Source organism: Saimiri boliviensis, chromosome 13 (genome assembly GCF_048565385.1).
Source record: "Saimiri boliviensis isolate mSaiBol1 chromosome 13, mSaiBol1.pri, whole genome shotgun sequence".
Taxonomy (NCBI): domain Eukaryota; kingdom Metazoa; phylum Chordata; class Mammalia; order Primates; family Cebidae; genus Saimiri; species Saimiri boliviensis.
The window spans coordinates 57,498,551-57,512,144 of NC_133461.1; the positions used below are offsets into that span (position 1 = coordinate 57,498,551).

At 45.6% G+C, this 13,594-nt stretch overlaps 1 protein-coding gene across 1 annotated transcript; it reads left to right on the plus strand.

The window, feature by feature from the left end:
* Positions 1–2,146: 2,146 nt before the first annotated feature.
* ADCYAP1 (adenylate cyclase activating polypeptide 1) lies at positions 2,147–9,912 on the plus strand. Its single transcript, XM_074383710.1, is given in 7 exon segments — positions 2,147–2,293; positions 2,497–2,525; positions 2,528–2,804; positions 3,125–3,236; positions 5,416–5,547; positions 6,012–6,110; positions 7,242–9,912. Coding segments are annotated over 7 exon segments (954 nt in total). The 5' UTR covers positions 2,147–2,175; the 3' UTR covers positions 7,429–9,912.
* The last annotated feature ends 3,682 nt before the right edge of the window (positions 9,913–13,594 follow it).

A 13,594-nucleotide genomic window follows, 5' to 3' on the forward strand; every position in this document is an offset into this window, starting at 1 on the left:
TCTGAGTATCTAAGCTGAGAAGATCACAGGGGTCACAGCCTTAAGTCAGAGGCACAGTTCAGCCTCACTTGGCCCAGGGAGCCACCAGTTAGTCATCCTCCCCAGATATTTAATCATGTTTGAGGTTTTCCCCCTTTAATATGCCGTGAAGTCAGCAAACTCCCCACATGGTGGCTCCCTTTACTAAAGTTGAGTAGTGAATCGTACAAGGAGTCTTGGAAATTTTCAAATATCTCTACAGATTGAACTCATTTCAGAATTCGTGTGGGAGGAAAGAGTAAGGATTTTAATGGGGTTCACCTTTGACGTGAAGCAAGGTGGAAGACAGGAAAGCCGCAGTGGGGAATAGCTTTGGCGCTTTAGTAAAAAAGACATCTCTGCTTGATTATCCGGCAGTGTTCACCGCAGGCTCTTTGTGTGTGAGCTTGCTGCAGAGGCAGAGCTGAACACGGAACACATGCATGTAAACATGTCAACATAAATCAGTGAGCATATGTATCGGAGAAAAAGAGACACATTCCCATGTAGATGTGGTTTGAAGCTTTATTCAAGGCAGGCAATCTGAAGCACAGCCAGGAATAAACTAAGAGGAAGCAGACAGTTTTCAGTCATTCATGGCCAGGAATAAACAAAACTTAGTTTTCTTAAGAATGAGGAAGTATTAAATCTCAAATAAGAGCGGGAACAGCATTTAGAAGGAGAAACATTATATCTTGGAAAAGCATGCAGAACTAATATAGCTTATTTAAATGTTAAATCCAAATCATAGTAACAGGAAACTCTCCCATTAAACTGGAATTTTCCCTAATTTTTTGTAAGATCCAAATAATTAAAATGCACACTAATGGTTATTGATGGCTCTATTTCCTTAAAAAAAAAGAAATAGACTTAAGTTCTCTTACTGGAGTATAAATATATGAATCTTCTTAAATTACCCAGGAACTTTGAAGCCTCTGGGTGGATATGGTCTTCCCTTATTGCTTCCCTCTTCCCACATCATTTTCAGTCAAAACAAATCTAATTGTTTCCAGTGCAGGGATTCCTGTTAGAAACCTTCAGCGAGTGAACTTGTACTGGGAACCTTCATGGTTTCCTAGTCTGTCTGTGTTTCCCAAACAGAGCTCAAGTTGTAAATAAAGTGGAAAAAGATATTTCTCACCCCAAAATTCTTAAAATTTCATTTCTCTTGGAAAGCACAATTTTACGACATCAATTTTTAGAATCTGTAAGAGCCACAGAAGGGGTGAAGGTAGCCAATCAGTCAGTCTAGAGATCCAAAAGCCAGGACTAATGTGGAACAGAATGCTTTTTCCTCAAATCCAGACAGGGATGGAGAGCATTCTCAGTATTAGGGCATTTATGGACACTACAAAGGAAGAAAGGATGTATCTGAATGGTGGGGTGATTTAGGCAATGAATTGCCACGTTAATAGTACTACTACCAAATCTTCAAATTTAGAGGCTCTGGTGAAAAATTAAACCAGTGGTAATTTTCAATGTTTGTAGCATCTGTGAGGAAACTCTTCAGCACCCGGAGTCTGGACAGCTCCGCAGGCCGTGCTCCGGAGGCAGCTTTAGCTCTCATCAATCTACTCATAGCCGGACTGTCAACGGCAGCCAGACTCGGGAGACATTTACTGAAAAATCCTCCAAGACTTCCCTTTAAAAACAAACGACTTCTACATTTAATGGTCTATCTGAAAGAACATATGCAAGAAATTGGGAGATCTAAATTAAATTTACTAATAGGAGAGCTTGATGATGCTTAATTCCAGAGGCCAGAGCTCTGATTGCTGGGGCTTGATGAAAAAGTAAAGAGAAATCGTAAATACATAGTTAAAACCATAACTTTTACCATCTTCAAAATTCTACAAATCCTTTACCTGTCCTTGAGAAATGAGTGAAATCGAAAACCATCAAAACAACTGGACTTCTTAAAAATTGGATTGTATGAGTGAAAGGTGTTTATGAGAAGTCGATGACTCCGGATCTTATCATCCAAGAGGACAGCACAGAATAGTTAATATGTTCCTTGAGGGACTAGGATGCTGACGTCTTTTTCTGATACCCGATCATTACGTGACTGAAAAAAAAAAAGGAAGTCATTTCATGAATAAAAATCGGAGCGCAACAGTGCAACAAAATATTCTGTACTTAAAGACAACAGGCAGACAGATGTTGACAAAGAAGGCTCTCCAAAAACCATATTCGGATAGATTTTTGCTAACTGCACGGATATATACGAGCAGAAGGCCGGTCAACTCTGTAACCGCCGGCAGCAGCAGAAGCCGCAGCTTCAGAGGCAGCCAGAGAGACCTCAGAGCAGAGAAGGCGCTGCTGACCCCCGCAGCTGCCTGACCAGCGGCTCACAGGGAGGCCGGCTAGCCACCGGCCCTCTCCCTTTCTTCTCCCTCTCCTCCCCCTCTTCTCTGACATTCCCTCTTTTTCTTAATCACCTGCTTCTTCCTCTGGGTGGACTTACGACCACTTTGCTAGTCCGCCCTTTACCTCATCGCCCCCTCTTTATCTTTCTTCTATCTCTCTCTCTTCGCCCCCTTTTCTCCGTGTCACGCTCTCTCCTAGTTCTGCGCGTCTACAAACTTTTGAACAGAATACAAGCCTCGGCAAACAAGTCCCGCAGCTCCTCCTGCTGCTCCTGCTCGTTCTTGCGGCTTCTGCTCAGACACCGACGCCAGACGGTGATGCCTCTCGGGTTGTGACTCCACCGCAGAAACTTGAAGGAGCCCTTTGCCCCCCGTCCTACTTGGCAGCACACCCTCTCCTGACAGCGGTAAGAGTTGAAGGATAAGGGAAAGAAAATCTTATCAAACCGACCGACTTACTCGACCGCTGATTCTTTCGCTGGCATCGCGTCAGGGTAGTTAGTTTTCCTTCAACCAGGTCTGACTAGTCATTGGGCTCTGGGTGTATACAGCTATATATTTTTCTAACTATAGCAAGCAAGAAGTGGCAGGGCGCGCGGTGGCTTTTGTTAAGTGGTGTTCAACACTGGGAACCGGGGCTTCGTTCTGTCCCTCCCCCAGCTTCGAGAGTTTTTTGGGGTTGGAAGGTGGAAGGCTAGGGGCTTTCTTACAGTTGTGTACCCTCTTTCCCATCCTGCGCAGAATGACCATGTGTAGCGGAGCGAGGCTGGCCCTGCTGGTCTATGGGATAATCATGCACAGCAGCGTCTACTGCTCACCTGCCGCCGCCGGACTCCGGTTCCCCGGGATCAGGTAGGCGCTGGCTGCCCTGCCCGAGCAGGAGCTGGGGCTTCCCAGTCACAGACACTTCCTCACGGTCTCCCTCCTACAGTCCTCTGGGTCCAGACTACTAGCGTCGCCCTCTGCGCCCCCAGTGCGCCCCTACCAGCCTTGGATGAACTGCGGGTCCCCATTCTAGCCGGAGGGTCTGGCAGGCTTCGCGACGGTTCGGACCCCTCCCCCAGCCAAGGGCCGCTCAGGGTCCAGGGTAGAGCCCTTGAGCTTCTGATCGTTGGAGAAACCTCCCCTCCCCCAACCTGGCCCTCAGGACGGGGGCAGCGCACGGACCCTGGCTTGGTTTCTTTGACCTATTCTCAGAATGAGTTAGGAGAACTTCAGCGCTGGAGCCTGGCCGGGGGTTGAGCGTTAAGCTCCCTCGGACTTTGCTTTGTTACTGCTTGTTCTGCACTATCCGGGCGGGTTCTCCCTCTCTCCTCCGCCCTTTCTCTTAATTTCATTCCAATTCTTTCCCCTGAAGAGGTTTCTTTCAAGTGATCCGTGTTCCAACTGCATTTTGAATCCCAGGCTCTCTTGGGGGGCTTGAGGGGGGAGGGTGTTGGCCCGGTGTGATTGAGAAAAAACGACTTAACAGAGGGAAGAACAAGAACGAGACTGCGAGGGAGGGGGCAAAACAGACGCAAGGGAGGAGGATGAGAAAGCCAGCAGGCAGGCAGGGCCGGGAGAGCAGCCCTGCCCGGCCCAGGATGGAGAAACCTTGGCTTTTTTCTTAACCCGGGGTTTCTAATGGGCAGGCGCTGCCCAGATTCCCGGAGGCAGCCCCAGAGTCGCGGGCCGATGTGCCGGACCTTAGAAGCGCCTTAGGCAGGGCAGGGTCCGCATTCGCGGCGCCTGGGGCAGCGAGGAGCGCGCGTTCTGCAGGCGAAGCTGCCTGCCTTCTCCGAGCCGCGCCCAGGGACATTAGCCTTGGGGGGCCGCCAACCATTGATTTGCACGGAGAGATGGTTTCTGCCTTCTGTATTAGGATTCCAGCATCTGGGCTCGGGGTAGGGCAATATCCAGAAAGACCCAAAGTTCGGGGTACCCCGGACAGGGCTGAGGCGCAACGCGGAGGAAAGGCTGGGTGTGGGGCGTGCGGAGGGATGTGCTTTCCTAGCCCTGGCTTCTCCAAGGATGGACAAGAGGCGAGTGAAGTAACGAAGTACGACTCCAACCCCGTCTGGAAAGTGCTACTAGCGCTGGCTGTATTCCAAGTCTCCAGGGGTCCAAAGCGAGAGGGATTTGTTTTAACCCATCTCTATCCGTCCTGTATAAAGAATGGAGGCTGTAGACGAGGGCGACTGCGAAGTCGCCGGGCACTCGCTGGCTCTCCGTACCCTGTTGAACCCCTCCTTGTGCTCCGAGGTTGAGTTGGGGCCCTGCCATCGCTAACAGATTAGCACGAACTATTCTTTTAGTGGCCTTAAAACACCCTCGTTTCACCCCCAGCTATTTTCAAATTTCCGTGTGCCTGGCACTTTCTCCGGGCGAGAGGTACCGGAGGGCGCGGACACGCCACAGTCTGAGCCGCCGCCAAACCCGCTAAGTTTAGGGGCATCTATTATTCATGTTCCTGCCAGATCCTCTCCTGCCTAAAATAGAAACCGAGGTTCTCCGTGACCTACATCTGCGCGGGGAAGGGCTCCCCTGGGCTCGGAGGCTGGGGTGGGGGTGGCTGCGGAGTTGGCCGCCTCACACCCCATCCTCTCGTTTGCTTTCTGGGCCTCCCCGTCTGGGTCTTCGCGTGGGTCAGCGCCCAGTCTCGTAGGGCCTTTCTGGTCCCCGCCCGTTGCTACTTTGGGGAGGCTCGGAGGCCAGGCGGGGAGGGGGCGGTCCTTTTCAGTAGCCAGGTTTGCGCGATCGGCGGAGACGCCTCTGTTTCTTAGTGCTCATTGAGGCCGTGGCCCTGCAGGAAGACGCTGCAGTGGCACCCGCGAGAGGAGGGGTCGGGGAGCCGCCTGGCGGGGTAGGAATGGTTGGGTATGTTTCCCTTCTCCTTACCTCTGCTCCCACTTCCCGTCTTGGGAAAAAAGACAATTTTTTGTGGAAGACTTTACCAACTGTGAAAATCAGTGAGAGCCCATTTCTTTTGGTCCTCGCAGAGCTGGGGAGGGACTTGTACTGACCACTCCTTCTGTCCCCCGCCACCCCTCAGGCCAGAGGAAGAGGCGTACGACGAGGACGGAACCCCGCTGCAAGATTTCTACGACTTGGAGCCGCCGGGCGCAGGGAGCCCCGCCTCCGCGCTGCGCGACGCCTTCGCGCTGTACTACCCGGTGGAGAGGAGGTGAGATTCGCGCGGCCTCGCGCACACCCGCGGCTGGGCGCACCGGACGGCGGTGGCGGGAGGGGTAGCGTAGTGACCCACCGAGGATTTTTTTTTCCATTACCTCAATCCTCTCCCTGGCCATATTCTATTGCAGCTGCAAAAAATTAGCCGCGGGCGGGTCTTTGTGGACCTGAGGGCCGCATGGGGACCGAGGGGGCTGTGGCCCAAAGAGTGGCAGTGAGTGGCGTTAAGGAGCCCACATTCCACATCTGCCATTCTTCCAGCCAGGACTAACTCCCGATCCTAGTAGTCACTCTCGGGATCGTCCTGGGAGTTATTCTCGAGTTCTGTGCCTCTGGAGGTTTCTCTGTCAACCTCCCTGACGGCGGAGGGGGCGCGCACACACAACAGGGGGGTCTCGAGCCCACTTGGGGGCAGAATCAATGAATGACCCAGGGCCGCGCACTTTGCCTCCCGATTAGAGATGTCGCCCACGGGATTCTTAACAAGGCCTACCGCAAAGTGCTGGACCAGTTGTCCGCCAGGAAGTACCTGCAGTCGCTCGTGGCCAAGGGCGTGGGGTAAGATTTGTGAAAGGGTTAACCCGCGCAAGGTTGCTCGCGCGCACCGGGGTGGGTGCCTGAGCGGGGCGCGCGCTGGGCGGGCGGTAAGGCTTCCTCGGCCGTGTGTGCACTTGGGGCCCAGGGTGAGCCTGAGCCCCAGGATCTGGGGTGGATACCGGCCGAGGGTCGCCGGCGAGGTTTTGAAGTGGCACCTTAAATTTGCCCAGAGAGCTCTGGAAGAGGGAAAAAGGGAACGCGTGGCAGGGTGTTTGATCCGTTTTGAATGAAAAAAAAAAAAAAAAAAAAAAAAAAAAAAAGAGAAACCAAACCAAACCTCTCAGTCATTCAAAACCTTCAAGCTTCCAGGGAGGTTTTGCTGTGATTTTTTTTTTTTTTTTGGCGGAGGGAAGGGGAAACGGGTGGTTGTATTTACTGAAAATTCGAATCGAAAAAATAAATCGCCAAATTTGGACACTTAGGGAATCAAACAGTTTTTGCTCACGCCAGGCAAACCGAGAGCATAGGGCTTGCGTGAAGGGTACCGCAGCAGAAGGCAACATTTTAATAAAGCCCATGGGAAAACAGATTACATTTTTGCTGTGAATAATTCATGCAGTGAAAGATATTGCCTACAGCCTGTCGACTTATATTATTATCACGTTTTTCAACTTGGCGTGAAGAGGGAGAGGAGTGGTCATGTTTGACTAGGAATTGCAGGATCGATGCAAACTCCAGGGCAGCAGCCAGCCTGGCGTATTGAGGGTTCTCTGGTTATTTTCTCTGTACGTCGAGGGAGAGGAACAGTGAGGACAATTTAGCGCAAACGCACGGATGGTCAGATCTCAAGGGGCAGCGTTGGGAGAAGGGTTAGGCTTAAAACACGTGTCGTCTGCCTGGATCTTATCCCGGGCCCCTTCTGTAGGGTTTCGTGCCAGGAAATCCTGGGGAGGGAGGGAGGGAGGCATTGAGGGGCTTCGATCTCAGCCCTCCCTACGACAGCTTCCTGGCAGTGGGAGGCGGTGAGGTGGGCAGTGCGAGCCCCGGGCCCTCCCCATGGCTCCGGCGTGGGATGGGGCCCGCCTGCTCCCCACAGCGATTGAACCTTTGTCTCCCGCCCCGCCACCCTCTTCCCGACCCCTTTGCTTGCAGTGGGAGCCTAGGCGGCGCGGAGGACGACGCGGAGCCGCTCTCCAAGCGCCACTCGGACGGAATCTTCACGGACAGCTACAGTCGCTACAGGAAACAAATGGCTGTCAAGAAATACTTGGCGGCGGTTCTAGGGAAAAGGTATAAACAAAGGGTTAAAAACAAAGGACGCCGAATAGCGTATTTGTAGCGCTGAGTTACCAGCTACCCTGTGTATACAGCCCCGACGCAATGAAAAGTCCTTTTCCAACTGACTGAATAGTTATCGCTCATGTGTTTTATCCAAACATGTATTTATGTAATGAAGTAAAGCCATTAAATGAATATTTTGATAATAATATTGTTTTTCTTTTTACAAAGCACTAGAGAATGCACAGATATACTTTGTGGACCAATTATTGATATATATTATAAATATATATAAAGAATATATATGTATAGAAGTATAGAGAGCAGTTCATACAAAGCGTGCACAAGGATTGAAAATTCGCCTGAGCTGTTTATGTTTTTATAAAAAGAAATAGAAAAATAGACAATCATTGTTTTGAATATTACTCCTATTTTTGTAAACTGGAATTAAAAGGATAGTATTTTTATCCACGACAGGCCTGAAGATATTAATACTGACCATTTGCTACTGTACATAAACAACGATGACCTGCTCCAGGGAGATTTTGGGGAATGATTTGGAGAATTGCTAAAGGGCATTCTTTTCCAGTGAGTCTCTGGGGCAGGCTGCTTCAATCCCAGCCTAACTCAACTGGGCACTGTCCCCCTGGTTGGGTGGCAATTCCAATATTTCTGCTTTCTTTGATTCTCCTTTTATGTGTAGTTGTCTCTCTTCAGACTCAGCCCAGAAGAAAATTCTCCTGATAAAACAACAGCTCGATCCAAATTGTGCTTCTCCTAAGAATCCACACCACTCACTGGGGGAAGTGTTGAGGAACTGTACAGAAAAGGGAGGCTTCGGTAGACTGGTAGACTGCTTTTCTGTACTTCCTGAGTTGCCAGGGAACCTAGTATCCCCAAATTAGGGCAATTGGAACAAAGTGAAGGACATAGAGGTAAATTGGAAGTGGCAGAGCGTCAGGCTGTAGGAGGAGGACCCTGGAAAGGGACTGGTTCTAGGCTGCCCCAGATCTGGGAAGCTGAGGACAAGTCCAGTCCCAAATGGTCCTGACTGATTTTGGGCGCTGGGTATTGGAAATGGATGCAAAGTACAATGTGTTTTTCTCCAGTGCTGTCCATGCTTCTCATCTTGTGAAATGGCCAGGATCCTCCCCTTTGAAACCTGCTCTGTAGGAGCCACCCCTTTCCTTTGTGGTTTTATGGAGACCTCTCCTTCCTACCTTTCTGCACTGTTTAAGTACTCTTTCTCTTAAACTTGTGAAGCTTTTCATCTTTTTTTTTTTTTTTTTTTGGTTTGATGCAGGCACTTATTGTAAAGTTTAGGAACCCCTGTGTAGCTACTAATAAGTAATTATGCACTAAATATGAACCCGTTGTTTCTTGTTTATTGAGTTTGTAGGTAAAATGTATTTTTCTACATTATTGCTTACTGCTTAGTAAAATTTATTTCATAAAACCAACCTTTGTCATATTAGAATGTGTAGTGTTCACATGTTGCTCAGTTTTGTTAACTGATAAATCATTTAAACCTCTTCTTCATATGTATGAGTACTATCTTATATCTGTGGTCAAGAGTGAGGGAAGCAAGCTCCAACAGACCCTAAGAATCTACCCTTGTATATCCTTTCTTTGGCTAAAGAAAGCATGTCTGTTTCCTGTCAATTCTTTGAACATATAGAGTAATCTTTATAAACAAAAGAACCTTCACCCAGCAACAGACAAACCAGTGAACCAGTCTCCCAAATTTCAGGCACAAGTTTTTGTTTTTTTAAAAAGATGAAGAAGAAGAAACAAAGAATAAGAAAAGATTAAACATTAGCTTGTAAAGTTTAAAGGACCTTTCCTTTTCCTTTTTCTTTACGGATTTGATCAGTATGAAGTCATAAATCAAAGAAAACAGAATTGGATTTGCATTCCCAGGCGGGATGGATGCTGCCAGGAGATCACATTGCAAATAGCGAAAACAGAGGCATTCAATCTATGCCTGAGTCCTGTGTATAGGATCAATCTTCCTTTAATTCTGCAGTCTCCTCAGGCAATGTGACACGGGATGCAGTTTGCAGCTTTAGTGCCTTTCTTCGCCTTTTAAATTGCCACGAATCACAGATGGCTATTTAGTGGCCCTACAATGCTGCAACACATCAGCTTGCATTTTAGTCTTAATTATTTGTTTCTTGGATAATGGGCAGAGTATTCTGTATTTGTGTCAGCTGTTAGTGGTGAAATAGGGCTCTAGTTAACCTTTTATTTATAAAGTCTAATTTAGTGTTCCCGTGGCTAGTTGCAAGCATTTCACAGTGATCACCCAGTTTAATCTTTTGTATACTTTTTAGAAATGCCAGGAGCCTTACTAAACTGAAGCAGATTTATGATATAGTGATCATTTAGGTAGATGTTAGTCTTGAAGCTCTTATTTTGTGTGCAACTGATTATAAAAAATCTTAACCAAGTATTATTACACACATGATATCTATAACTAGGACTTTGATAACTGTTATATAAAGTGTGTAAAATTTGTATGAATAAATTTTTGTAAACAATGCAACTTGGTCTAATGTTTGGAAAAAAAGACATTCAGGAAATAACTACTTTAAAATCTCTTAAAGTATTATATTTCTTTAGCAATCATAAGATTTTTTTAAATGTCTGGAATATTTATCTAAGAAACCTTGAATTTTCATGAACTGCACTTTAGTACTTGTTGGGCTACTGGATTCTGCTAAAAATTTAAAGTAGCTACTCAGATGGAGATGCCTAAGAAGATTTTAAGCTCATAAACAGGCATGATGTTGCAACATTATAAACACACAATTTAAATTAATTTCCAACCCCTACTGTGTAAGTACATTGCTCAACATTCAGAAAGTTACTAGGCAGTAGTGGGAGACAATACTGGAGCATTAGTTACACATCTAAAATAGCAATCTAACACTGTTATTTTTAATTTTAGCAGCCAGGTCTCTCTACGTTGCCCAGGCTGGTCTGGGTCTCACTCAAATCAGTCCTCCACCTCAGCCTCCCAAAATGCTGAGATTACAGGCATGGACCACCACAGCCTAAAATAGGGATCTAACATTGGTCTTATACATAACTCTGCAGACTAAACTGGTCTTGATAAAATTTTGTATAAAATGATCTAAATAATCAGATTTGGAGGTTTTAAAATGTGTTTAGAGACATACAAACAACTGTCTCTGATTAACATGCTTTAGGTAGAAGGAACATGAACATGAGTAAGCAGAGAGTTAGTTAGATATCTTTGAAAGCAAATGTATTTGAAGCCCAGGACAAAACACAAAAAGTCATGTGTGTATTATACACTTTGTTAGTTCATATTTAAAAACTTTAGAGCGAAGCTTTGGTATGAAATTCCCTCAAATTCCCTAGTGGTGTGTGTTTTGGTGCCCTTGACTATTTCTGTCTTAGAAAATGTATAGAAAGTCACATAAGTGACATATCATTTAATTTAAAATGCCAGGGTTTCATCCTAAAAATTAATGGGCTCAGTTAGTATATCAATAAAGATGTCACAATAGAATTAAAGGATAGTGAAGATTCTAAAATTATCTTCAGAATCTAGCTCAGTATTTAAGGCTCAGAATCAAATAAGGAGGAGCCCACAGTCTAGAAATCCCATTTGTAGTCAATGAAAAAAATGAATCTAGTACAGTTCATATTTACATTGGATTTTATTGGGTAAGGAGTTTTTCTTCTCCATCTTTAACTGCCCCTTCTTATCCTTGAAGACATTAGTGTGATAAATGGAAAAAGGAAGAAGAATAATTTGGTTGGTTGGGGCTAGGCTAATGACTTGTCAAAAATGTAAAAATAAACCCCAGACTTGACTGACTTCAAATTCACATATTTAGTAACTTGCTGTATTATCTTCTGTGATAATTCAAATTACAGCTTTTAAAAGGAAGATTGGATCTATTTGGGTATGCAAGAAGCCGTAACAGTTTTCTTAATGCTGTTAGGGCTGGGAACACACTGATTCAGTATAATATACACTTATTGAATACCTGAAATCGGCCACCACACTGGTCGAGAGAGCTTGACTAACACCTGGGAGCTCAGGTAGTATTTTTTTCAGAGTGTTTTTCTGAAATGGGATCATCTGGGGGCATGGGGCGGGGTGCGGGGGAGCTTAATAATATAAATTGTAGGGCTCTGTCAGATGCAGTGAATCTGCATTTTAAATAAAACTTGAGATTACTGTGCACTAACATTTGAGACTGCCTAGACTTAGAACTGGTGACATATGTTGGCTTATCTATGGGCTGGGCTGAATTTTTTTTTCATATTAAATAGGCAACCACTCATGTTACCTGCACACAGTAATAAATACATCACTATGCCATATTCTTCCAAGATGGTAATTAAGTGCTTTGACAATTGCAATATTTCCTTTAGGTCACTAAAACCACTAGTTAGCATTATTTTACTCGTACAATCTGGTTGGACCTCCCCTACAAGAGCTTGTGGAAAGAGAGTGATACACTAAGTTGGGTCCCAAATATTCAATCACAGGACTAAGAGATTATTGCCGTAATGAAGAGAACTTGTGCAGCTAGCTGGCCATAATTCTGGGGATCCAGAAGTCAACTTTCAATTGCATTATAACCCAATTTGGTTTGAATATATTCATCACTCCCCAACTGTTTACAGGATGACTTCCCTTTGATGGCTCACTATAACCTTTAACCCAGCCCTACTGTTCACATGATCACAAGACTGGAACCCAAGAACAAGTCATTCCTCTTCTCTTTTGTTGCCATCCTTTTTTGTAGAAGGGAGATGCCAGCTGCCCCTGCTGCTGCAGATTGCATCACTGCTGGATTCTTACACTGGTTTGTAGTTGGTCACTCTGGTCATTTCTCTTGCAACCATATAGTTTTAGCTCCATCTTAGTATCATGTCCCTCTGATTAGATGCTCTGGAGTAGCCTCCATTGTCAAAAGGTTTAAGGTAATCAGTAGTCAATTTTACCCCTGTGTTCTTCAACATGATCTTTCCTCTTTGTTTTCTTTTCTTTCTTTCTTTTTTTTTTTTTTTTTTCTGAGACAGGGTCATACTCTGTCACTCAGGCTATCGGCTCATTGAAAGCTTCACCTCCTGGGTTCAAGTGATTGTCTTGCCTCAGCCTCCCTAGTAGCTGGGATTACAGGTGCCCACAATGTGTCCAGCTAATTTTTGTAGTTTTAGTGGAGACTAGGTTTCACCATGTTGACCAGGCTGGTCTTGAACTCCTGACCTCAGGTGATCCACCCGCCTTGGCCTCCCAAAGTGCTGAGATTACAGGCTTGAGTCACCATGTCTGACCTAATTTTTTTTTTTTTTTGAGACAGAGTTTCACTTTCGTTTAAAAAAAATGTATATATATATATATATATATATATATATATATATATATATGATTGCATTTTAGGTTCTGGGGTACATATAAAGAACATGCAAGATTGTTGCATAGGTACATACATGGCAATGTGGTTTACTGCCTCCATCCCCATCACCTGTATCTGGCATTTATCCCCATGTTATCCTTCCCCAACTCCCTACCTCCCACTGTCTCTCTCCTAGTCCCCCCCACAGACCTCAGTATGTGATCCTCTCCTCCCTGTGTCCATGTGTTCTCATTGTTCAACACCCATCTATGAGTGAGAACATGCGGTGTTTGATTTTCTGTTCTGGTGTCAGTTTGCTGAGAATGATGGTTTCCAGGTTCATCCATGTCCCTACAAAGGACACGAACTCATCGTTTCTTATGGCTGCATAGTATTCCATGGTGTATATGTGCCACATTTTCCCTGTCCAGTCTATCATCGATGGGCATTTTGGGATGGTTCCAAGTCTTTGCTATTGTAAACAGTGTTGCAATGAACATACGTGTGCATGTGTCCTTATAATAGAATAGTTTATAATCCTTTGTATATATACCCAGTGATGGGATTGCTGGGTCAAATGGAATTTCTATTTCTAGGTCCTTGAGGAATCACCATGCTGTCTTCCACAATGGTTCAACTAATTTACACTCCCACCAACAGTGTAAGGTGTTGCTATTTCTCCACATCTTCTCCAGCATCTGTTGTCTACAGATTTTTTGATGATCACCTTTCTAACTGGCATGAGATGGTATCTCAATGCAGTTTTGATTTGCATTTCTCTAATGACCAGTGATGATGAGCATTTTTTCATATGTTTGTTGGCTTCATATATGTCTTCTTTTG